Here is a 23,595-nt window from a genome sequence, read left to right as displayed (position 1 = left end):
TTTTTAGTGTTTACAGCTCAAGCTCTTACTCTTTTTAAACTGTGAAATCATAAACCCCCTTTTTTAAGTACAGCTTTCAGGACAGGCTTGGTAATAGTTGCTTTAGAGGCCATAAGCTAGAGTGAATAGCAGCAGGGGAGAGGGCACATGGGCCGAGAAGGCAAACTTGCTTTTTGTGTAAAGTGGTACAGAGCACCCTCTTCTGCAATTTAAAGGTCACTAACTTGCAGAACGCTTGGGAGGCTTTTCCACAGGTTAATCACTGACCTGCAAAGAGCAACTGCTTTCACATCTCTACTGAAGCACCTTTGTGTAGTTCACCTAATGATGGTAATTGCTTCTGTAAAGTGCATCAAGATCTTATGGAAAGCACAAAGAAAACCAGCTGTAGGCAATTATGCTTATGTCCAAGGTCCAGGGGTGGGATGCAGCTGCTGTAGTAAGGAAGTGTAACAGGTGAGTACAACCAAGTCCTTATACTCTCCTCCCTCAAACAGAGCCATTTTTTAGTGCTTTCAGAGTCGAACAAGCACTATGTCAGAGACTGCTGTTTTCTATTTTACTAATCCACTTTTCAAGGTATAAGTGGCTAATAAACTATCACTAGCAAGTTGATTCAGAATGTTGCCTTATGGCAGTTAACTCAAAGGAGGACTTTTGATAACAAAAACATGGGCAGAAAAATGGGACAGGGAATTAATAACGGGTTTTTTTCCCCCCACATGAATGCAAGAATTACACTGTTTTATTGGTTTTTTTAAATTTCAATAGAAAGGTATACTAAAGACAGTATAATATTTTTTAGCAAAACTATTTTCCTAGTGCCCAGCATTGCAAGTAAAGAATACGCAGGATGTTAGAGGTGTGCTTTATTCCAAAGTTTCTTGTTTTCTTGCAAGAGGCTGATAAATCAAGCATGTTACCCAGAGCAGCAGCTATATGCTAGATTAAAACAGAAAACCCAGGAAATTTTAATTGGCTTCTTATCTCAGGATGAATTTTCCTGATGAGTGTAACTTCCAGAATTGGTTGGATTCTGGAACTTAATTGGCTGGCAGTGGGACTAGAGGCAGTAGAAGTCAACACTTTAAAATCAGTTTTCCTTTGAGCAATTGGACCATTATTCTGCTTTCATTTGCAAATTGCTGTTCAGAATCAACCTAGTATTCACTTGAGTGATCTTCCTTTAATTTGATATTAACTAAGGATTAGCTAAGTTTAGGGTATTTCAGATTCTTTATACTCAAACATAACATTTTGCTTTGTCAGTGAAAGCAGGTATATTTTAGCGAAGAGGGGGAATGATTATCAATAGTTAACAACTGCCACATCTCTAATAGAAAGATTCGGAGGCAGGTGCCCAACTTGGGATTTAAACATCCAGTTAAGTCTGTTATGCTTTGCAGCTGGACTTGACAGTTACACTGATCGCTTTTTTCAGGATTTGCTGGAGACTTCTTTATTTCCTAGCTTTAGAAGCTTGAAGTAGCACTTGCCTTTCAAATCTTGCACCACCTCACTTACCTGAAAATAGTATGTGCCCCATGCTACTTTGTAGAGATACTGGAACTTGCTTGTACATTATCAACCGAAGTTCACACCACAACAAAACTGGGCAAACAAGAACTGCTAGCAGCACTCCTCAAAAGAACATATGCAAAAAACACTTTGCAGACCAATGGTGCCATAACAGCTTTATTTTTTACTTAACACAAGGCAATTAGAGTGCCTTTTAATACTTCACATAACAATTATTAGCAGATACAAATATATATACTTTTTTTGCTTTTAATGAAAGTGTCCATTTAAGGATTTAACTTAGACATTTCAGTTGTGAAATCTCTCTAGATTTTTGCAAAGTTAACAGATATTCCAGTGCAAAAATAGATCCCATTACAGATAGCATAAAGTGCTTGGAATGAAGGACCAACTGTTATTCAGGAGGGAAGGATAAGCACAAAGTGGTAGTTTAACCATGGGGAAAATACAACTTACTGAAATACAAATGTACTACAAAGAGGGATGCAACATGTCAACAGTAATAAAATTTAAAATAAGTTAACACCTCAGTGCAGTTTTATTTTCAAGAGTGGTTCATGTACTGTATGTGACTCGAGTGATTTTTCCCCAACACACACTTGAGTAATTAGTGGCTGTCTGAACTTACTCTATGACAAAATCTTCATGTGAGAGTTGCATTATGCTGTCTGTTCAGTACAAACAAGACAGATTAGAGCTGTGAGATAGTACAGTTAATATCCGTGTTTAACATTTTGTCACAGGTAGCAGACTCTGGATGAGCAGACAGTCACAAGGCAATAGGAATCAAGAATCTCTTTTTGGAGGGCTAAGGAAAGAGTATTATGATGTGACCTGTTTCCTGCTGACTTTATCATTTACATGCCCAGTTACAAAGAGCAAACCACAGCCCTTTAAAGGACCAAATGTGAATCCTCCCAGAAGTTGTTCTAGTTCTGCATGCACTAGTTCGGTGCAGTGCAAAACCTGAGCCCTTCACGTTGGTGACTTAATGCTGATTTGTAATAGTGATTTTTAGCAGTGGTAAGCCTTCAATACATGCTGTTTGTTTCACTGATACTGTAACATACCTGCAGCCTGTTACAAAGAAGTCATGGCTGTAGCTCAGCTGTTTAGTAATTTTTCTGCACCTGGAAGTCTGATATATTCATCACCCTTTAACTCATCCCCATAGGGTGATGATGCCATAAAGGTAATTACAAAGCATGTTTTAAGTGAGGTATACCAATCCCCATTACACTCCTTTCTCAATCCCCTTAGCAATGTGTTACACAGATTTAAAAAAAAAAAGTACGAAAAAGGCACTTCAGCAGAGCATGTAGTAAGCTCTTACTTTATCCCAAGGCAGGACACAGCAGGGACTGGGAACTTGTGCTAAATATTTTAACTGTTTGTGTATTAAAAATGCTGAATTGGTCAGAGTTGCACTGTACACCCGGAAATACGCAACCTTCTTCAGGCTCATGCCAGCCTCTCACTGTTTGTTGGGCTGCTATGGGCGTGTGCAGAAGAGAATGGTCTGTGACTGATTCACGGCAGAGTAGCATCAAGAACTAGTGCAGAACCTGTACAGGTATTTAAGGTGGAGGCATGACATACAGGAACAGCCCAGGAACTGCACTTGGGTTCAAACCACATTACTGAACCTACTTCTGAATGTGAAAGCAAGACAGAGGGGCCCCGAAGTGTATAATCTCCCACGACTGCTGTACAATGTGACCAAAAATCGGTTGCTCTTAATGTGTAATATCCCCTCCAACATTGTTTGGCTTTGTAGAACTTTAGAAATTATTCACCAATGTAACTGTAGCACTACAGTTTTATTCTTGAAGGGGATTTTTACTGAAGCAGTTTGTCACATGTATAATGAGGGTGTATTCTCTAGTTAGGGATCACCTAATGACTGAAACTACACTGCACAACAGAAGCAGAAACTTACACATTAATCTCATGTTATACCAGTTTCCAAGCGGGAAAATTTTAGGTGAACAACTTGCAGTAATTGCAGATAGTGGCTGATTGCTAGAGTCTGGAACTTGGTCTGGAACACGAATCTGGCTTTCGCTGAATGGACAGAATGAGAGCATAGCATTGCAGGCGTAATGTAAAGAAATACTATGGCTACAAAGATCAACTGAAAGCACTTTCAATCCCTAATTATGCTACCTACCTATTTAAAGTCATAAATAATACTGTTTAAAAAAAAAAATCTACATCTCACTTCTAGTTTTATCTGGCAAAGCCAGAAATGGCAACAGGCTTGTGCTAAGCAATAACTTCAGATGATGGGTACCTTTCTGGTGCAAAGCAGGGGTTAAGGAGCAGATGTTACGTATCTCAGTGACCTCTCATGATTTAGAATTTGCTCTTGGCATTAGCAGCTTGTACAACTACTGAGTTTGCTGCTGTGGTCCAAACCTTAAGTCTGCTTTCTCACCCACTTCCTCCTACTAGGTGTTCATGCAGCTGCTGCAGTACCTCGACGGAGCAGGAGAGTACTTAACTACACAAACACCTAGTCAGAGTAGGTTATTGGTTGTGATGCTGGTGGGATGATCCTGTGCATTTGCAGGGTTCACAGTTCTGCATATCACCACTTCCTGATAGAGATGAATGGATATGATGGCCCGTCTCTTGCCATCCCATCTGCACAGCACTGCTCTGTGGCCCCAGATTTGCCACCCACTGACCTATACCACTCCAGGAAAAGCAGCTGGTCAGGTAAGTTCTCACAACCTAAGGCTACAACACTGGTGGTGATTTTCCTTGCCACTGACTGTCTTGGTGCTTTCATTGCCTGCAATGGATGTAGCACCAGGAAATTCCCACTCCTGACATGATTGTTTTAAAGACTACAACGTGCATGTCTAAAATATCTATAAATTAGCCACTGGCCATGATTCCTCTATAAACTATTTCTGCAACCCTAGTAAAAACATACTGCACAGGACAAGATACAGTATGTCTGTGAAAGCCCACAGCATCTGGTGGGTGCTTTACCACAGCGTCAGAGTTATACTGTAATGAGCTAAGTTCAAGTCTTTCACTTGAGAACAGTACAAGACGACTCCACGAGGCACTGCCCCTGTAAAGGAATTTTGTTTTTTGTTGCATTGATTTGCATTGCATTGAATGGTTATCAGTACAGTGTCCAGTTTCTCTTCCTCTAGCTTCTTTGGGAGTATCCTAATCCCAGGAAAAGGAAGTTTGCATTCTGCTCATCATTTCTTCGCTGAAATTGTCTCACACACAACTTTCTTTTACCTTCTCATCTTGCAGGAAGGAATTAAGGATTGCAATGTCTACCACAGTCTGGTTTTTGTGCAATGACAGGTCCTTAGTGTGGTCGTCATCACTTTGGTCCTTAGCGAAATTTACAAATACCTACAAGAAAAAAAGGTCTTGTCACACATCACCCTGGATTTTCATTAATTCAGGGCTTTTTATAGACTGGGCTTCCTGTACTAGTCCTGTGATTCAGTACTCTGCTGAAATGCCCTTAAGAAGACAGGTCCAGTAAATTGGTGGATTTATTCCTACCTTTGCTCAAAGAAGCTTTTGGCAGACAGGCTACTAAAAACTTACTTGGTCAAGTGTGGTCTGAGAAACGGAGTAGTCTTCTATGTGGAGTCTCTTTTTGTTCTGAGAGAGAATACTGAATATTTTAGCCAGGGAAGATGGTGAAGAGGGAAGCTGGTACTGCAGCATATTCCGATGCTTTTCCTTCAAGACACTTCCAGGGAAGGCATGCCCAAAGAACTCCTCAACAGGCTTCAGGTCGGGATTTGCCCCTGCAATTCTCACCACTATGGTGTAGCCATCTCCAAACCTATAAACAAGAGGGACAACATGAGTTAAGTGCCATTGAAATAGAATTGCAGCTTAAAATCCAGCAGCATTTCCTACAGCCAGAATAGCAATGGGAATGCTGCAGAAGGAATTAAGTCTGACTGTTATTGCCATCAAAATGCAGACAGCTCTGTGCTGTAAGTGAAAAGGAAATAGCTACCTGTTCTTTAGATGCTGGACGCTGCCCAGACACCTGAATCGCCCATTGACCATTATCGCCATTCGAGTGCACAGGGCTTCACATTCTTCCATGCTGTAGGCAGAAGTAACATCATTAGCACTACAAGCAGCAGTGAAGGGCTAGGCAGCCAAGCAAACAGTTAGCATCCAGCCCTGGTAGATGCAAAAGCCAGGGTATCATACAATTGGGCTGCTACTTGCCTGTGAGATGTGAGCACCACTGATCTCCCCTCTTTGATTACACTCAGAGCACAGTTCCACAAGAAACGACGCGCTTTGGGATCCATCCCTGTTGTTGGCTCATCCTGCAAAACATACAAAAAACAGGTTAGTCTGTTACTGACAAATACCTCATCTCTGAGGTGACCTGTCCGTTCCAATTTTGCATACAGAAAAAGCTGAAAATAAGGAAGTTTGACTCATCTTCCAAAATGAGGGTGTGATTTATACTCCAAATATTAAGTTAGCAAACACCTTTTTCAGATCTGAGTAGTACTGCTTATACTGCAATTACAATATGTTGAAATATCCAGTTCTAATAGAAGTTAAAGTCAATTAGCTCATTTAAATAAAGCATTAACTTCCTCCAGCACTATCAACTTTGGTAATCCTAAGGTTTGTCCTCAATTCTAATGTAAAGAATCCCAAAATATTTCCAATTTTCACTGAATAATTAAAAACATAGGACTGATTCTCCTGCACAGTAAGATTTGCATATGTCCAACAAGACGACTTATTTTTTTGTAGGTACAGAATCTTTCCAGGAGTACTGAGGTGGTGAAGTTACTACACAGCTGGCAGTTTGGGATCATGTTCGAGACCCCCACTTCCTCAGTGATTTTTCAGAAATAGAAGCTTGGAGGCACATTATAGCTTGCACCTACATTTACATAGGGAATCTTTATTTCTGTGTGCTCTTTGCTCATTTTTAAGTGACTAATGATGTATTTAAACATTAATTTGATGTATTTAAGCTTTAGTTGGCCAGGAAATACCTAGTCTTCATTTGAAGCTGATTTTTCTCTTTTCTAAGGAAAGCATTAATAAGCAAAGGTTGCAGACTTACCAGGAACACCACAGGTGGCCCTCCAATGAGGGCAATCGCTGTGGAGAGCTTGCGCCTGTTCCCTCCACTGTAATTCCCAGCATATTTTTCTCCGTATTTCACAAGTCCCAGTTTCCGAATTGCCCACTCGCCAACCTACACGAGACAGCACAGCACCATCTTGAATCAAGCACAGCACCATCTACACAATGATGTTTTCCTTATGTGCTTTGGCTTTAAAAACATTTCTGTGAAGGGCCACTCCTCTGTGGATCTAATGCGGCAGGGATACGGGGGTTTGGAACATGCTGTTCACCTCTAGATCAGGACATATGCAGCCTTATCCCTGGGAGGCCAGAAAAATCAAACAGCTGCAGCTTATTGGCCGATGAGCATGAGTTCAGCGTCAGTCGAGCCATGTTAACCACCCGTGTAGTGCTCTTTGCAGCACCGGCTTTAGCTAGCTTTTCAGTTGCTGTGGGCTTGCAGCAGGGACATGGTCACTACTGACACACAGCAATCCCACCGTGGTGCATCTTAGCCTTTCAGACAGATGGGGGGGATCTGGTTTGCTATTCAGGAGTATTACTACTGATGCCAATAGGTAGGCATTGTTGTTGCCCTGGGGTCTAAAGAGAATTAGGGGGAAGAGATTCAGCTGCTACTCAGACCATAGCCATAACTGCATCCTTTTTTACATGGGCCTGGTGGGAATATCACACAGAGGAACTCACCAGCAACTTTCGATGGAGCCTGCAGTTTTCACCCATCATCACTACTCTCAAAGAGAGTACCTGGACATACCCTAGGCACCAGCTCTTGCCCTATCCAATGCACTGGGTACAGATTCCTACTTACAGCAGTTCCTGTTCTGCAGCACCCGGGACACATACAGTGAAAACTGCTGTTAACTCAAGAAAACAGCACTGAGAAGGTGACTGTATGGTGTTGGCAGCTGTCATTAGTTACCTAAAGACTGTTAGTGTAACCCAATGACTGAATGCTGAAATAGCAGCACATTAACGATGCAGCATGATCTATCAGAAAGATGTAACAGCCAGCATGAGGCTTCTGTTAAGCTGCCTAGTGCTTGTTCCCTGGGGCATTGAAGAATAAACTCTGGACAGCCAGTGAGGTTCTGTATGACCTGCAGCTCCACAGCCCTTAAACTCTTAAAGGAAAGAAGTAATTCAGTGGAAAAGTCCATCCACTATGAGAATGCAGAATCCAAAGAATCTGCCCTTCCATTTAGCACAACTTTCTAGGCAGCACTGAAAAACTACAGCAACTTTGGTTTGCCCTGGAAGAAAAGGGGGCAGATTTCACCACACATTATCTGCAGCAGCTTCACATCATGGCATTGCATGTGTTGCAAGGATGGTGCATGCAAGCAGGAACATCTGGTCACAGGGGCAGGTCCTACAGCACCATGTTTACCTTGCAGACTTCTTTCTCTGGAACACCTCTCAGGAGCGCGAAGAACTCCAAGTGCTCTCGCCCTGTCAGCAGTTCATTAACAGCATCGAACTGTGGGCAGTAGCCCATGTTCTGATGGACTTCTTGGATGTTGGACAAGATACTGTAAAAGAAAAAAAAAAATCTTTGTTAGGACGTCACAGTACTGGCTGCTATTTTAGGCATTAAAAGCAGGAAAGTGCAACAGTGGTTCTGGAGTCACTGAACTAGCAACAATACAGGATCCTAAAAGCCCGTCTTGGCCATATTCTTCTCTTCTTTCTCCCTGTCCCCCCTTCTTTTTTTAAATATGACATTTAAACATGAGAGGGCAGGTATTCAGGAGTGACTACCAGACTAAATAAATTTTCCTAAGCTGCCGAAGTACTTTACCAGACTCAAAGGGCTGAAACAGATGCCAGGAGTTGAAAAAGGGAAAAATGGGGCAGAGTTTAGACTTGCTGGAAGTAGAACAAAGGCAGTGAAAGCTGGAGGAGAAAGCAGCAAAGGACCTGCTTTGACACAAAGCAGAGGAAAAATGCATGGTCTTTCACCTGTTTCCTTTGAGGAAAGCTTCTCCTCCTGTCACATCTGTATCACCAGTTAGCATCTTAAAAGTGGATGACTTGCCAGCACCATTTACTCCCAGGAGTCCAAAGCACTGGGGACACAAAAGAGCAGATGAGCACGGTGTGCCCAAGAACAGGATTCAGTTGCACCGCTTTCAGCACTGACAAGATGAGAGGGAGCAAACTTGACCCTCAGGACAGCTGGAGGGAGCCTTTAGTGCATTTTCAGAAAAAAATCCCCAAAACTTCTGGAGTTTAAGTATAGATCTTTAGGCTGGGAAAATGAACTAACTGTGGTGTCACCTTGGTGCAGTGCCACCACGGTGTATCTGTGCCAAACCCTGGAGGGTACCAGGGTCTGGCTTCTGGTCTCAGACACTGAGAGTTCTGTGCCTTCTTCAAAGGCAGAGAGAGAGACAGAATCAGAAACTGCTTAAACTTCTACAGTTTCCTTTGATGTAATTTGAACATCATCTGTTTCCGATCTTATCCTATCCTTTACTGTCTGTTGCTCTTAAATACAGCAGCAATAGCAAAGCCATGAATTTGACAGATTAGCTTACCTCTCCAGGGGGGATTCCAACACAGATTCTATCAACTGCTGGCTTTCGCTTCATTCTGTAAATCTGAAACCAGAAGGAAAAGAATGAGAAAGTCAATAGCAAAGAGAACTATAATTAGAACTATAATTATACATATTCAACACTCCAAACACAATCCCATTTTGATCCCACTAAATTCCTCTGAATGAGGCTTCTGGTGAACTGCATGGTGTTGTGCCAACAAGCCTTAGCAATGCAGAACTTTTCTGTCACCTTGGTTAGCTCCTTGATTTCCAAGATGTCACTCTGTCCTCCCCCGCTAATTATCCTCTGTCTCTCCCTGGATACATCCTCATCTTCATCATTCACAGGAGGCAGCTTAGCATAGACAGGCCTGGAGAGAGCAACATAATAAAGCCTCAGCAAAAGATGACAGGGCCTCCATAGTTAATATTCTCCCCACTTCATGGGGGACATCAATGAAAACTTCCACCTGCTTGCGGTGAAGTGGAGCAGACAACCTACCTGGGTTTGATGAAGAACCTGTATTGGATGAGCACTGTAATGAGGAAGAAGACAACGCCCTCTACTGCCATGGCAAAGAGGTTCCTTCCCACTAGTTCCCACGACAGAGGGGACACGAACCGATTTTCTCCTGCCAAAATGAGACGCAGAGCAGTCACCTTTCCAGAGCAATGGGAGCAGGCTAGCATTTCTTCCTGCAGAGCTCACCAAGCTGGGCACCAGGGCAACTGGAGAGCAGCTAGTGGGAGGAGGGAAGAGATAGACCCCACCAAGGGGCCAGCTGTGGCTGCAAGTATATTTCTTACTATAGTGAAGTTGGGACTTGGGCCCAGAAAATTCAGTCTGCCAGAAAAGAGCTGGCCCACCTTCCTGAAAGGTTAGCGAAGCACAGAAAGACTGACTCAGGCCTGGCATCTGCACCCCAGGAAAAAAACAAAACAAAACAAAACAAAACTTTCCAGAATCTCAGCTACTCTTTACACTTGGCCTAATGATCCTCTCCACACAGTTAGCTTTCTGCATTTTCCTTTAATGCCCCTAGTAACTCAAAACTCTGGGGATCTATCCTCCTGGCACCCTTCAGTCCTTGAAACACCAAAAGAGGACAGCTGTTGAGACTTGCCAGCTTTGATCAAATCTGCAAATCATCAACTTCCAGTTCCTGAAAAGTCAGAGAAGCGGAGGGTGCTCATCCAGAGCAGACTCCAGCTTTTCCTGTTCAGTTCAGGCCACTGTCCCTGTGATACACAATTTCACTTACCAAACCTCTCCAGAGCATCAGCCATGGCCTGGTTTTTCACCATGTCAATGAGCCCCCGCCCCAGGCAGAAGTGGGGGAAGATGAGGAAGACAGACTTCAGTATGTCATTTATGTTGTTCAGCTTCTGTTAAGACAAAATCAAGTGCCAGTGAGCCATCTGAGCAGAAAGCAGCCACCATCTGCCAAGTGGGACCCATGCTGTGACTTGACCCCTCCCTCCCCCAACACTGCAACCCCACAAAAATTAAAGGATTAGAAATGGTGTCCCAAAAGCCAGTGCCAGGGCTCCTCTGGACAGTCAGTGTTGTTGCATTGCTCAAGATACTGCTATTTATACAAGCAAACTACACTGAAGGAGAGATTCCTCCAAATGCTCACAGTCTAAAAAGCAGTGTCTGCAAACAGTAACATGCAGAAAGGCTACAGCTTGAGGCGACATGAAGGTTGTGATTGCATAGACTGGTTATCTCAGAGGCTGTGCGTAGCCCCTCCCTAGCCCATACTGCAGGCTCTAATCCTTTTACTTTTTTGTCTTCCAGTTGGCTCAGCCCATGGGTTGGGCTGACAGCAGCCTGAGGAGAGGTTCCTGTTCTACCAGGCACTGATCTTCAAGCATGTACATGTTTTTATTGAGCTAAAATGGGCCTTGTAAAAAAAGGGAAAATCATCAAGGACTGCCTCCTTATGTCCACGGGCAGCAGTACAGTGAAGAGGTAACTCCCACAGGGTCTCCTCAAACTCCTCCCACAAGGAACCCTTCACACCAGTATGGGTCAAATGGGGCCTGCTAAGACATCTTATATTGCATACAGGCATGAGAGTAACCTTCCCCAGTAGGCATCTGGCTTTGGAAAAACTGAAGTGAGGTGTGTAAGTTCCCAATACAATTAGAGAGGTATCTACCACAGGAGGCGAAACTGAGGGCAACTAAATGCTTGAGTGTTTGAAATAGCCTGTAGTAGACAGAAACTACCCCTTAAGAAGAACATAAGGAAATTCCATATAAACATGAGAATATATATTTTTTTTAACCCTAAGGGTGATTGAGACTGTAAGAGGTTGTCCAGAGAGACTGTGGAGTCTCCATCTCTGGCAATGTTCAAAACCTGATGACCCTGAGTAACCTGCTCTAGCTGACCCTGCTCAGAGGTTAGACTAGACAATCTCAGATAAGTTCCACCTTAACTATTTTGTGATTATTGCCAGAGGGGGCCTTAACCCATTCCTGTCAGAACCTGTGTGTAAACCACTGCACTAGCTAATGTGTAGAGGCCAGGGGCTAGCCTTTCTGGAGAACTGGCTGCTAGAGGCAACACACCACCAACACAGAACTAAATTGTAGCAGCATAAGCAGTGAGGAGCTTCTGGGGAAACATACGTTGTTGGTGAAGAGCTCCAGGACAAAGGTGGCCACACTACCATTGATGCCAATGAAGAGGTTCACGCTGGTCAGCACAACATATGCTGTGCTGGGGATTTTGAACACAAAGGAGGCTGGATACATGAGAGGGGTGATGGACCACCTGCCAAGAGGAAAGGCAGAAAAATCAGATAAGCACCTTTCGAGTCTAAGAGCCTTCCCAATCATCCATCTGATGAGAAATCCCTTACCCATAGAGAAAGAGAAGGAGAGCCAGCACAGGCAAGTTGGAGGATGACACATAGGACTTCTGCTGGAAGCAGATGAAGATGATGATGACTAGCGTGGCTGGAACAATGTAGTTGCACTAGAAGGTGAAAAATACAGCTTTAGATTTGTTTCCAGATGACAAAAGAAAAGGTGTCTTTCTGCTCTGAACCAATCGTTTTCAATATTCTTCAGTGTTCCCAATGCTGTTTCCAATAGGAGACTCTTAGGAGTGTCACATGTGTGGACTACAACATAGTACACAGGAATTTACACTTCTTGGCCCCTCTAGAAGTAGTCAATAGACTCTCAAAGGTTCTGGACACCACAGATTGAAAAAAAACCTGCTTTGAACAGAGCAGAACAGGAGGCTACACAATCAAACATTCTGGGGCAGGTATTTTAAAGTGACATAATAAATGTTGATGATTGAGCTTATGGTTACCCTCTCATCCTTTGTTCAGTGTTCCTTGTCCCACTGAATTGATGTAGTCCCCACTGGCTCCAACTGCACTTGGCACTTCAGCACAGACACCATGCAAACACAGAATAGAGGACAGTTTAGCACAGTCAAAGCCCTTACCATATCCCAGACAAAGTTGGCCAGCCAGTAGATCACAGGCTTCACACCACTGATGAACTGCAAGTGTTTAGCCTTGCTGACACGTTCCTGGATGAGGAAGACCACAAAGCTGGCAGGAACAAAGGACATGGCAAAGATCACACAGATGGAGACTAGGACATCCACAGAGGTGGTCATCCTGGACAAAAAAAAAGAAGAAATCAAAGTGTTTGTATGCTGGTGCTGGCTCCTTTGAGATGAGATGACACAGCTCATGCAAGACAGTGCAGAAACCATTCCTCCTTCTGTTGTCCTTGTTTTGCAGCGTAAAGGATGACCACATCAGGCTGTCTTAAATACACAATTTTTCTCCAGCCATATAACAAAGGGAATACACACAGCCCGTTGGCACATCAAGGGCAGCACCACAACCTGGAGATTGGTTGGTAACTTCAGCACAATAGACTGCTTTCTGCCTTCCTTATCACCATCACTTTGTTTCCCATTTAATGCATTTCTTGGGGTTCTTGGAGATTTGTCTTTTTTTTGGTGCTGTTTAAAAGTTCAGAGGTATCTGACTGCCATCTGACACTGCTCTAAGATTTGAAGGACGTATCTGCAGACAGTTTGAGTCTTGACTCTGGCTGGGGTAGTAGTGAACTAGTCAGTGCCTCAGTGGAGTAAGCCCTGTGCATCACTGTGTGTCCTCCAGGTTGAGACAGTGGACAAAACTGAACAGGATCTATCAATGGTCCCTAGTCAAACAGTGGCACCTCGGGACAAAAGAATGATCATATTCATGGCGATCTGCCTTTCTGAATATGGCAGAAGATCTGAAGATTACACTGATTCTTAGAAACTGAAGCTTCCAGGGACTCAGACATAGAAAGCCTGCACACCAGTACTGTTCAACAGCAAGTGCTCAACAGCACATGTTGCCACCTGCCCAGACCACGGAAAACAAGGCCAGTGTGTTAAAGCCTAAAAGCCACAGGCCACTGAGCGTCCACTAGTGAGGCTACCACCTCCCATGTTGCCTGCTTCCAGTAATCAGCAGCTGATGAGACTAAACCCACCCATGCCCACATCAGGACTTACAGGGCCACTTCAGAGAGCTGTTGCTTGGTGAGATTGAGTGGGTGATTGAAGGCAGTGATCCCATAAGCTCGAGGGTTTTTGCCCTGCTGCAGGTTGGCCCGAAGAATGGCGTTATTAATCACATTCAGGAAGGAGGCGATGGCATGCCAGCCCTTGTTGTTGAACCACACCTGCAAGGGATCACATCAGCATCAGAAAGGCACCATGTACCTTAGCTACCTAACAGGCTCCTGAGCCCTGCAGAACATCCCTTCCTCTACCGAGGGCACATCCTTTCCACATCCTTCCAGCTGGTTTGCTCAGGGACAGTTTGATCAATAACCACAAGAGGCTGCTGGAAGCTATCACTGAGCCAGCGCTCAATTCCTTCTGGGCCTTAGGCCTAGACTCCATAGGAGAAACAGATTCTGGGGAAATCCACACAAGAATACAAGCTGCATTTGCTCTACCAGCAAATATAGAGATCTGGTCTGCACAGTTGTCCAAGGCAAACTGCTGGGACTTTGCTAACTTGCTAACTAAAAATAATTCTAGACTACCACAGTTTCAACTAGCAGGCACAGCAGTGAGGACTGGGTAATTTACCTTCACATTGTTCTTTGTATCCAGGCCTTTCATGAAACTTGACAAGCTATTGAGAAACCGATCTCCAGAACTCCCCTGCAAAGAGCAAAGAGACAGTTACTTCCCCTCTGAGAATACCATTATTCATGTCATGGGGTCTAGCAGGTGTCACACTACATTTTTCAGAGCTCTGACAGTTTTCTTTCCACTCTACAGTGTATCCACCAACCTGGAAGTAGTGAGAAGGCTAGAAACCCCCACTTCCCTTCCCCTTTCTTTTCTGCAGTCCCACCAGTAAGCAAGGTCAGCTTTAGGCCTGCTTTTTTCCCAGCACAAGGTATTAACCAGAGTTGCACGCAACCTTCAGAGACATTGCAGCCCACGGGCTGTCTGAGAAGAAAGCAGTAGCCCAAATTTTCTTCTGAGCCAAGGTGGACTCAACACAAGAATGTCCAACTGAGGTTTTGAAGGAGATGGAAACCGCTTGTTAATTCCCTGAGACAGCCTACCCTGTTCTGCCACAGAACACTCAAGAGGTGCCTGTAGTCCCCACTGCCTTGCAACTGGCATTGGGCAGAACCCACAGCAGCAATGTGGACTACGTAAGCCTCACCTGAGCGTGTCCCCAAGCCTTCTGCTGTTCCCAGGCATCAGCACAGAGGCAACAGGGAGAAGCTACTAGACACAGCTAACACACTCATAAAATGCTCCTCATTTTATGGCTTCCCAGTCATCTCCCAAGTAACACAACACTGACATTAGTGTTTATGGGGGACAGCTGCTCACCTGTGCTAGCTCCAAGATCTTCTTCACTTGTTTAATGGCATCAGTGACTTCATGGCTTGGAGGAAGCATGAGGGAACTGCTGGCTCCCAAGGAAAAGCCACCATACCTGAAAGTTTAGACAGAAAGTGATGCTAAGGCCTGACTACTCACAGACATGCAGAAAATGCCACTCCTCCTCCCTCCCCGGATGCCTCCTCTTCCTGCACTGTATCGAAGGCCAGTGTCTCCACTCTTACATGAAGAGATGGCTTTGATCCTCCTACACTTCTGCTTAGCCATGATGTCTCCTACTCTTTTCTGGGGTTGAATACCCATCTTATGAGTGGTCAGTGTGCTGTTCCATTCAATGAATGCAGCCATCCTCTGCTGCCAGTGCAGGCAAAGCAGGACATCTTCCTGCTTCCCCTGCTTGAAAGAATAGCACCTCCCAGGGTTGAGTAGCAGTCGGCTGATTCTGCCAATCTTTTCAAGCCAATGTTGCCCTCTGCATAAGGCAGGCATGCCTTCCCATGACATGCTCTGGGGTTGTCACAGTTTATCTGCAAACATGCTCCCTCAACATTTGGCAGTTAAGAGTCACAAAAAAAACCTGCCAAGTGGGGTGGGTCTGTCCTGCTTAATACCATGCTCAAGAGTTAGTGGACATATACGACCTAGAGAAAAGACAGCAACTCACCTGAACTCATTCACCCAGATCTTATTCTTCAAGCTGTAGAGACAGAAAAGAAAGCCAATGTATAATACGTGGAACAAGAGGAGAGACAGACCTACCAGTGCTGCAGGCATGTGGCTAGGGAAAAGAGTGCAATAGCCTCTCACAGCTGGCATGTATCCCACCACTCCTCTTCAGTGTAATCCCTGGGTTGGTGCCCAGACTTCCCCCATACTCTGTCTACAAGGCTCAGGACGCCCCCCTCAGAGCTGCCACAGCATCACCAATAAAGCAGAAACAGCACTTGAGCTGTGGAGCAGGACAGTCTGAGGAGCTGAGTGGGTCTGGCCCACTGCTAAAGAGTTTGGGTTGCCCAGGCTTATTTGCCTGATCTGCGCAACATCCCCCACAGAGCATTGAGTAGGGAGGGAAGGGAGAGGGTGTGTTCAACAGCTACCTTTTCCCAATGATCTGCGCATAGGTTTTCACTAGGTAGTCCGATACATTGCGACCTGTCAGGTTCTGTAGGATGTCAGCAGTGTCTTGCTCGCGCTGGCATCACCAGGGAAAACACATATAAACAGCCATCAGAAAATGCAGATGCCGAGTCAAACAAACCATGTGCAGTACTGCATGCAATAATCACACCCAGCCATTCTGCTCCCCAGGAGCACCCCTCACGGCAGCACCACTGAGCACCATCCTACCTGTGGGGGTGGCAGCCCGCCTGCACCAGGGGGGCACACAGGCAGCATCTTCTTGATCTTCTCATTGCTGCACTCACAAGATGGGGAAGGGTTCTCCATGCTCCAGTTGCCTTTCAAGAAGATGTCCAGGACTGAGTCTGGGACTGAAGCTGTGGTCCATTCACTCTGCCCCACGGTGCAAGGAGTGTCTCTGTGTCAGGAAACAGGCAAGACAAATGCAGTTTTAAAAACAACTGTGATGACCTTTGCTTACAAGCCACTTAAATAACAAACACCACAGTCCCCACAAGAGACAGGCTGTTTTTCAAAGGAGCCTGACCTTACTGGCACAAACAGCTCAGAGCAACAGACCAGACTCTGCAGCTTCTAACAGATCCCAGTGCCAAAGAGACAGAGGTTGGCCAACACTGAGTTGTGCCAGACACTCCCCTCTTCTCATTCGCTCCACAGCATGCAAGTCCTTTGTCTCAGTCAGTCCGAGCACACATAGAGTCCAGAGTTCAAGGAGCATCTGGACAACGTTCTTAGTCATATAATTTAGTTTTAAGTTGTCCTGCTAGGATCAGGGAGTTGACTTGATGATCCTTATGGGTCTCTTCCAGCTTGAGATATTCTACGATTAATTTCTTGTGTGACATTTCTGCCTTTGGGGCACCAAAATACCGCTCTTCCCAAAGGCAGCATCAGTGAGCAACCTCTTTCCCATGTCCCATGGGTAGAGTAACCCAGCTTCTGTGTCTGGTTTTGCAGGACACAGATTACTTTCCACCACTGGCCAGCACATAGGGCCCCTTGCCCCCCTTCCCAACACCCTGTGAACACAAGCTGCAGTTCTTCCAGACTAAGGACACACCATCCTGGACTCTGTATACCCCTTCTGCACTCATGGCCTGGATCTTCATTGATTTGCCCAAGGCAAGTCAGTGGCAGAGCTAGGAAACACCACCAGCACTGTCTGACTTCTCCACTCCTTCTGCTGGTACTTGGAGTGCTAACCTAGGTTTCTAGTGCAGCTAGAAACAGAGGATTGTGGAATGGGAGTAGCTACAGTCAACAACATACAGCAACATGACTAGGTCCTTTTCTGTGTTGAGGATCAAAGAGTAATTTGCGGGAGAGACCACTGTCTCCTCTCTATTTCTGTCAGTAAGGGCTTGTACTCAAAACTCACCCCCTCACCATGCTGAGGGCTGGTAACTTTCTAAAAAGGTCTTGAGCAGAAAAACTGAATCTAATTGCAACTTTTTGCTCTGGCCATGCACGACTACCATTCCATAAAGCTGGCTAAATTTACTGGGTGACCAGAAGCCAGCGCTGGGCTTCCCCTTCCCAGCCCAGAGTTCTACTTACGGGATGGAATGCCCCTGCATACAGCGTGTCCCAAAACCAGGCTTACTGAGAAGGGCATCCAAAAGCCTCTGAGTGCCTGCATCTTCTGGAGCATCATTGCTATGGATACAGCAGAGAAACACTATCAGGTCAGTGGGTAACAGGCACACAGTAAAAGCAGCAGCACAGAAAGGGTGGGAGCACAGTGAAGGAGCTCAGGAAAAGGACGTGGGTGGAGATTTCCCTTTGAGGAATGCTTGGCCTAGGAGCACACACACACTTCTGGTCTTTTTGCAAAGTATTACTAGAGTCACAGCACCATTCAGAAATTGATGTGACCGTACCAGTAGTTAGAGTGGGTGTTTAAAGATCTAAAAACAAAATACCAGGACTCTTAAACTGTACATGAGCTAAACAAATTTAAACAGCCTGGTAAGGAACTCAGTAATTCACATTTGCAGAGAAGAATAGAATTGTAGGATTTAGCATAATTTCTAGACCACAATAAACATACCTAATAAAAGTGTACTGCTCATCATACATCCAGGGCTGTAGTTCCAGGCTGGGATACTTCCCAAAGGGAGGAACAATCAGGCTGAACATGAGAGCAATACACACAAAGACAGCTGGCAGCACAATCTGAAATTGCAAGGAAAGAGCAGGCCCTTTTTAAAGCACATGTTCCCAGAGACATCAGGAGCTACATGCGAGTCATTTAACGGATCAAAACTTTTTCAAAGTTTCCTAGGAAGGTCTTTACTATTTACAGCAAGGCACTGCTAGACACCAACACAAGACCTATCCAGCCATTCAATCAGGGCACTCACTTGTGATGGAGAGGATTCAGCATTCAAATGCCGCTCTCAAGGCCAAATTTGGATTTGAACCTCAGCTGCATCCTTGCTGTGCAAGAATGCCATAACCACTTGGTCACCACGTAACTCCTTTCACTTGCATAGACCCCCTTTTGCTCAGATGTTTGGATGCGCAGTGAAGACCAGGCTTGGTTACCCACATTCCCTTGAGGTTTTCTGTCCACTTTCAACTCTGAATACAATCCATGGTCCAGAGCTGTCCCTGCTGAGAGAACCTGCACATGTTGGGTGGTCTCACCTGAGCAAAGAAACCCTTCCGGCTTCTCTTGGCAATAAGCAACCTCTTCCACAACAGAGCTGTGAACTGCTGCTGGGTGAGCTTCCAGCCTTTCATCTGGTAGGATCCTTTCCCATCCATGCCACTGAGAAGGTCTGTCTCTCTGGATTCTGCTAGCAAGAAAAAGTGACCCTCATTCAAAAGCTCACAGAAATGTTCTCTGGGCACTTCTCTGCTAGAGACACAGGGTGACAGCTGGAGCAACTACTCTCATGCATAAAAAAAACAAAAACAAAAAAGAGCGTGGTGAGCAGAGACAGCAACAGATATTCTCATGAATGGATTTTCACCCTTATCTCTGAGCCTGGGTGGGAGGAATGGATACTGCACTGCCCACTATTCCTAAAGCCAAATAAACCACCACTCCTTTGGCAGGATCCTCAGCCTTACGATCTGCAGTATTTGTAAGATGAAAGAGTGTCCACAAGAAGAAAACAGGCTTGAGCCGAGCAATACCTGGATCTATGTCTGAGTCATTAGGATCAAATGCATCATCTTCTGTAAACGGACGAAGGCAGCTCTGTCTATCTCCAAACACACGCCTGTTCCTTCTGGCTGGCAATGTCCCATCTGAAACCAATGCAGTTACAATTAGCTGATCTGCTTCAGTTCATCTCCAATTAGCCCCAGAAAAAAACCAAAGCAATATGATTTCCATTGTCTTCCAAGTAAGGAGCTGCACTGGAGTGACTCCAGTGCAGGTAAAAGTAAAACAAAGACTGCCACTCTGCAAAGGTCTTATGTTTTATGCACCATTTTTTGTGTGCTGACCTAGAAGCTTCTTCTAGTGCACTGGACACTTTTTCACTCAGCCATGGAAACTGCAGGCTGCTCTCACTCTATGAAAATTCTTACTTAATATGCTTATGACTCCAAGTGCAATTTGCTAGCACTAGTTTATCAGGAAATGCTAGCGCAAGCACTTAGTGCAGTGAGCTGCTCTCAGAAAGAGTCATTTGGTCTCTACTGCAATCTGACCCTGTCAGGAGTTTTTTCCTATTCCTCAGAGTAGACAATAGCGTCAGTCAAGTAATTCATACACTAGAAACTCTCCACTATTACAATATAAACATGCCAGCACTGATTCAACAGAAGTTAACAGTATGTTAAAGCATGTATTAAGAACACTAAGAACAGCTATTTTAGGTCATTAAAAATATTAGCACAGCGGAGTTCCAGTTCAGTCTGAAACAGGGCCTCTGACACTTTGGCATGTGTCACTGTATAGCTGGACATGCTGCCATACACAAAGGCTATCCACCTGCCCAAGGCTGGTGAGACCAGGAACGCTCCTTGTTTGATATACCCACTAGGCCCTTTATTCCCCTGAGAGTTAAGCCCTGCACTGGATTTTACTCCTGAAATATCTAGGCTTGGCCAGTATTGTGCTTAAACAGCAGAAATACCATATGAAAAGGCACCTCCCCCTGAAGGCCCCTTCAATGCTGTAGGAGACAACTACACCCACCTGAGGTTTCTGCATCCACACCACTATCATCAGCCACTTTCAGGAAGATCTGAAAAGCAATTATAAGTGTCAGTGAAAATTAAGAGGGGAGCGATATCGTGGGGACTGCTTCAGGAGATGCCATCAGAGGGCGCAAAACTGACAGATGCAGCATGAAAACAGAGGATATGGGGTTTACCCTGTGCACGATGGGGACATGGACTTTGCGGCTTCTCTCCAGCTTCCAGGAGCCAGCCTGTAACCACATACTAGCCATTCCCCCTTTCAACTGTCAGTACTCAGTGCACCTCAAACACAAACTCCTTCCTATGTTTCAGATAAAGACCTAGTTAGTAAATTTGGGGGATCCTACACTGACAGTCCTGTTCATGATTGAATGCTTTGTGGAGCTTGTCCCATGGACTCTCCTAAACAAGAAAAAAAAAAATTTCAAACTGCAGATAACTGCCAATGCCTTTACAGCTGTGGGAGGACCTAGAGGGCAACCTCAATAAGTGACAACTTCAGGGTTTCAGCTTCCCTTGTCATTATTAAAAAATATTTTAAAAAAATCACATAAACGGGATAAAGTGCATGCCAGGAACAAACCCTAAAAAACATCCCTGACAAGGCATATGTCCAAGTAGTTTCTGTAAAGTATAGTCTCCAGTACTGAAATGTATGCTTTCAGTTAAGTGCTGCACAAAGCATCCCTAAAAATACCTCAAAGGTGTTTACACAATCGTTAGAAGCCAAACTGGGGGCCAACCTTCACTTCTCAGTAAAGTGCAACTGAGTACAAAGGACCTGCCTATGCTTGCCTGTACTACATTTCAGCTTTTAATGCACACTTCCATGAGCACACAGTTTAACAGGGCAGAAGATAATCTATTTTGGAGAGGAACACAAAGCTGCCTGTTCCACAATAAATGTTTACAGGAAGAGACAAGACTCCATCTTGTTCTTATTTCTGCCATGATTCATTTTCAATAGTTTAACTGAAAAGAGAATCTTCAGCTCACTCACCTCCTCCAGGGTGGTTTCAGAGATGCCATAGCTGGAAATGCCAAGATCAGACAGCCGGTCATCAATTTCATGGAACAACTCCACAAAAGCTCCCTCTTTAGCAGCCTTGTACGGCAAGACATAGGTTAATTCATGGCCAATGTCCTCCACCAGCCTGGCCTCAGAAACATGTTTTGTAATGAGATTTGAAATTGCAGACACATCTAGAAGAACCAAAAGGAAAAGATGGTGTTCATCTTATTACTGCTAATTATGCAGAAAGAAGAGCTCAGTCTGAAAAGCCTTTCCGGAAGGAAAGGAGGGAGAATGGGACTTCTCTGGAAAGCAGCTCATTTCCATGGAATATCTGGTTTCTTTTTACATTCAACACAACCTTGGACAAAAAGCCTGGGAAAGCTTTTACATGCTACTGGCAGCCCTGCAAGTCACTGATATGCAGTTCACCAGCAAAGGTTACATATTGCTAACAGGCCACGGTACTATGTAATCTTTCGTTATTAAATCTCAGGACACCTTGAACCCAGATCAGCTCACTAAAGAAAAATGTTCCAATATTTACAGATTTAAAAATACCATCTCTGTGCATTTCATAGTTGTCGCAAGACTGTAGCTACACAGGGGCACAAGGTTAAGGCAGTTGTCCAAGGTCAAAGATAGAGCAATGTCAACACTGGGATTGAATCTTACATTCTTTTCCAAGCCTCCTCACCTATTGTCAGTGTGTCACTTTCATGGTCACTGCCAAGGCCAGCGTCAGAGCTGCTCTGGGAGACACTATCGTCCTGGTCACAAAAGAGAAGACAACCATTGTTCCCTGCTGTTTAACTAAAAAGGAGCCCACCAGACACTACACACTAGATAACTTCAACCAGATGCTGTAACATGCTGGATACTCCACAGAGGAGTCAGAAAGCAATGGTGACATACCACTGCAAAGGGCTGAAATACAAGTAAGAGGTCACAGTTATAGAAGTGCATGTTACAAAAGTGTGCACCGCATGTATACTTCATCTTCCCAATCCGTTTTGCACCGCCAGCATTGAAAGAAACTATAATAGAGATGTACATCCCATGCAACAGTTTAACTAGACATGATCTGGTGTAGTACTTAAAAGCAAGTAACACTTCTTTTAAAGAGTAGGGGATTTCTCTTCTGAGACATTCTAACACGCAAAATCTTAGCTGCTGCCTCCCATAAGTCTAAGATTTCATGAAGGAAGAATGAATGAGCAAGAAGGGTCAGCTGTACCTTCTTCAGATAAGACACTGTGCTGCTGCTGTTTCGGCAGGAGCTCAGAGAGGAATCCACATCCTTCTTGACCAGGGTCAAATAATAGCCTGTTCCCAGCTGGTTCTTCAGGAAGAGAGAAGAGCCAACACAGCAGAGCTTGCCATGAGAAATGATGGCAATCCGGTCCCCCAGAATATCTGCTTCATCCATGTGGTGCGTGGAGAGAATAATAGTACGGCCTGGAAGAAAGCAAGGGAAGACAATGCTGGTAAGTCAACCATACCCATGCTCCCAAGCCAAAGCCACAGTCACCTGGATCTTGCCATGATTATAGCAAGGAGGGAATGCGAGGTTGATGCCACAAGTCTAAGCTCCTTTGAACAAGGCTAGCAGTATGCAAAAGGTTCACAACTGCTGTCATGGGTTTATTCTCCCCACTTTCTGCAGGCCCTTGTCAAGCTCAGCAAAGGCAGGTTAATTTCATGTCAGCAGGGTTGGCTGCAGAGAGCAGGACACTGCTGAATACCACATGTGAACTTCTGACTTTAACTGCCCTCACAACCCTGTGATGAACTTTGTTCATGAGTTCTGGACATGAATAGGATGAGAAAGGAGGACAGATAAGAGATTAGAACATCCTTGTCCTGCATGCTCTTTGTTCCTTCCTCAGTGCAGGCAACAACAGATTTGCAAAGACACACTGCTATTTTGGGAACAGTCATTAATCAGATTGATTTTCTTTTGCTTTCTGTGACACATTCATTAGGAACAGAGGAAAAGACCACGTACCTTGCCGATACTTCAGGAGCAATTCCCATATTCCTCTGCGAGAATATGGATCCACCCCAGCTGTCGGCTCGTCCAGAATGACAACCTTGGAGCCACCAACAAAGGCTAAGGCAACTGAGAGCTTCCGTTGCATGCCACCTGACAGGCACAAGAAGAAAGAG

At 44.7% G+C, this 23,595-nt stretch overlaps 1 protein-coding gene across 6 annotated transcripts in view; it reads right to left on the bottom strand.

Annotated features, from left to right (window-relative positions):
• Positions 1 to 1,679: 1,679 nt before the first annotated feature.
• The window catches only part of ABCA1 (ATP binding cassette subfamily A member 1), a 94,408-nt gene continuing 72,492 nt past the window's right edge, over positions 1,680 to 23,595 (bottom strand). For 5 of the 6 annotated variants that reach the window (XM_064438441.1, XM_064438446.1, XM_064438442.1 and 2 more), the window contains 29 exons: positions 23,435 to 23,572; positions 22,664 to 22,884; positions 22,124 to 22,196; positions 21,415 to 21,617; positions 20,410 to 20,458; positions 19,398 to 19,511; positions 18,903 to 19,054; positions 18,304 to 18,428; positions 17,811 to 17,909; positions 16,461 to 16,650; positions 16,211 to 16,305; positions 15,778 to 15,810; positions 15,102 to 15,207; positions 14,337 to 14,411; positions 13,752 to 13,921; positions 12,675 to 12,852; positions 12,076 to 12,191; positions 11,843 to 11,987; positions 10,465 to 10,588; positions 9,705 to 9,834; positions 9,453 to 9,573; positions 9,201 to 9,263; positions 8,623 to 8,729; positions 8,051 to 8,192; positions 6,635 to 6,769; positions 5,770 to 5,873; positions 5,549 to 5,641; positions 5,125 to 5,368; positions 1,680 to 4,923 (listed from right to left, as the gene is read on the bottom strand). In XM_064438441.1, the coding sequence (XP_064294511.1) occupies positions 4,783 to 4,923; positions 5,125 to 5,368; positions 5,549 to 5,641; positions 5,770 to 5,873; positions 6,635 to 6,769; positions 8,051 to 8,192; positions 8,623 to 8,729; positions 9,201 to 9,263; positions 9,453 to 9,573; positions 9,705 to 9,834; positions 10,465 to 10,588; positions 11,843 to 11,987; positions 12,076 to 12,191; positions 12,675 to 12,852; positions 13,752 to 13,921; positions 14,337 to 14,411; positions 15,102 to 15,207; positions 15,778 to 15,810; positions 16,211 to 16,305; positions 16,461 to 16,650; positions 17,811 to 17,909; positions 18,304 to 18,428; positions 18,903 to 19,054; positions 19,398 to 19,511; positions 20,410 to 20,458; positions 21,415 to 21,617; positions 22,124 to 22,196; positions 22,664 to 22,884; positions 23,435 to 23,572 (3,686 nt within the window). In that variant the 3' untranslated portion in view covers positions 1,680 to 4,782. The remainder of the gene's footprint in view (positions 4,924 to 5,124; positions 5,369 to 5,548; positions 5,642 to 5,769; positions 5,874 to 6,634; positions 6,770 to 8,050; positions 8,193 to 8,622; positions 8,730 to 9,200; positions 9,264 to 9,452; positions 9,574 to 9,704; positions 9,835 to 10,464; positions 10,589 to 11,842; positions 11,988 to 12,075; positions 12,192 to 12,674; positions 12,853 to 13,751; positions 13,922 to 14,336; positions 14,412 to 15,101; positions 15,208 to 15,777; positions 15,811 to 16,210; positions 16,306 to 16,460; positions 16,651 to 17,810; positions 17,910 to 18,303; positions 18,429 to 18,902; positions 19,055 to 19,397; positions 19,512 to 20,409; positions 20,459 to 21,414; positions 21,618 to 22,123; positions 22,197 to 22,663; positions 22,885 to 23,434; positions 23,573 to 23,595) is intronic. The other variant, XM_064438445.1, reaches the window with a different exon arrangement.

The sequence above is a fragment of the Phalacrocorax carbo genome, chromosome Z, assembly GCF_963921805.1.
Source record: "Phalacrocorax carbo chromosome Z, bPhaCar2.1, whole genome shotgun sequence".
Taxonomy (NCBI): domain Eukaryota; kingdom Metazoa; phylum Chordata; class Aves; order Suliformes; family Phalacrocoracidae; genus Phalacrocorax; species Phalacrocorax carbo.
This window is presented reverse-complemented; position numbering and strand designations above follow the sequence as displayed.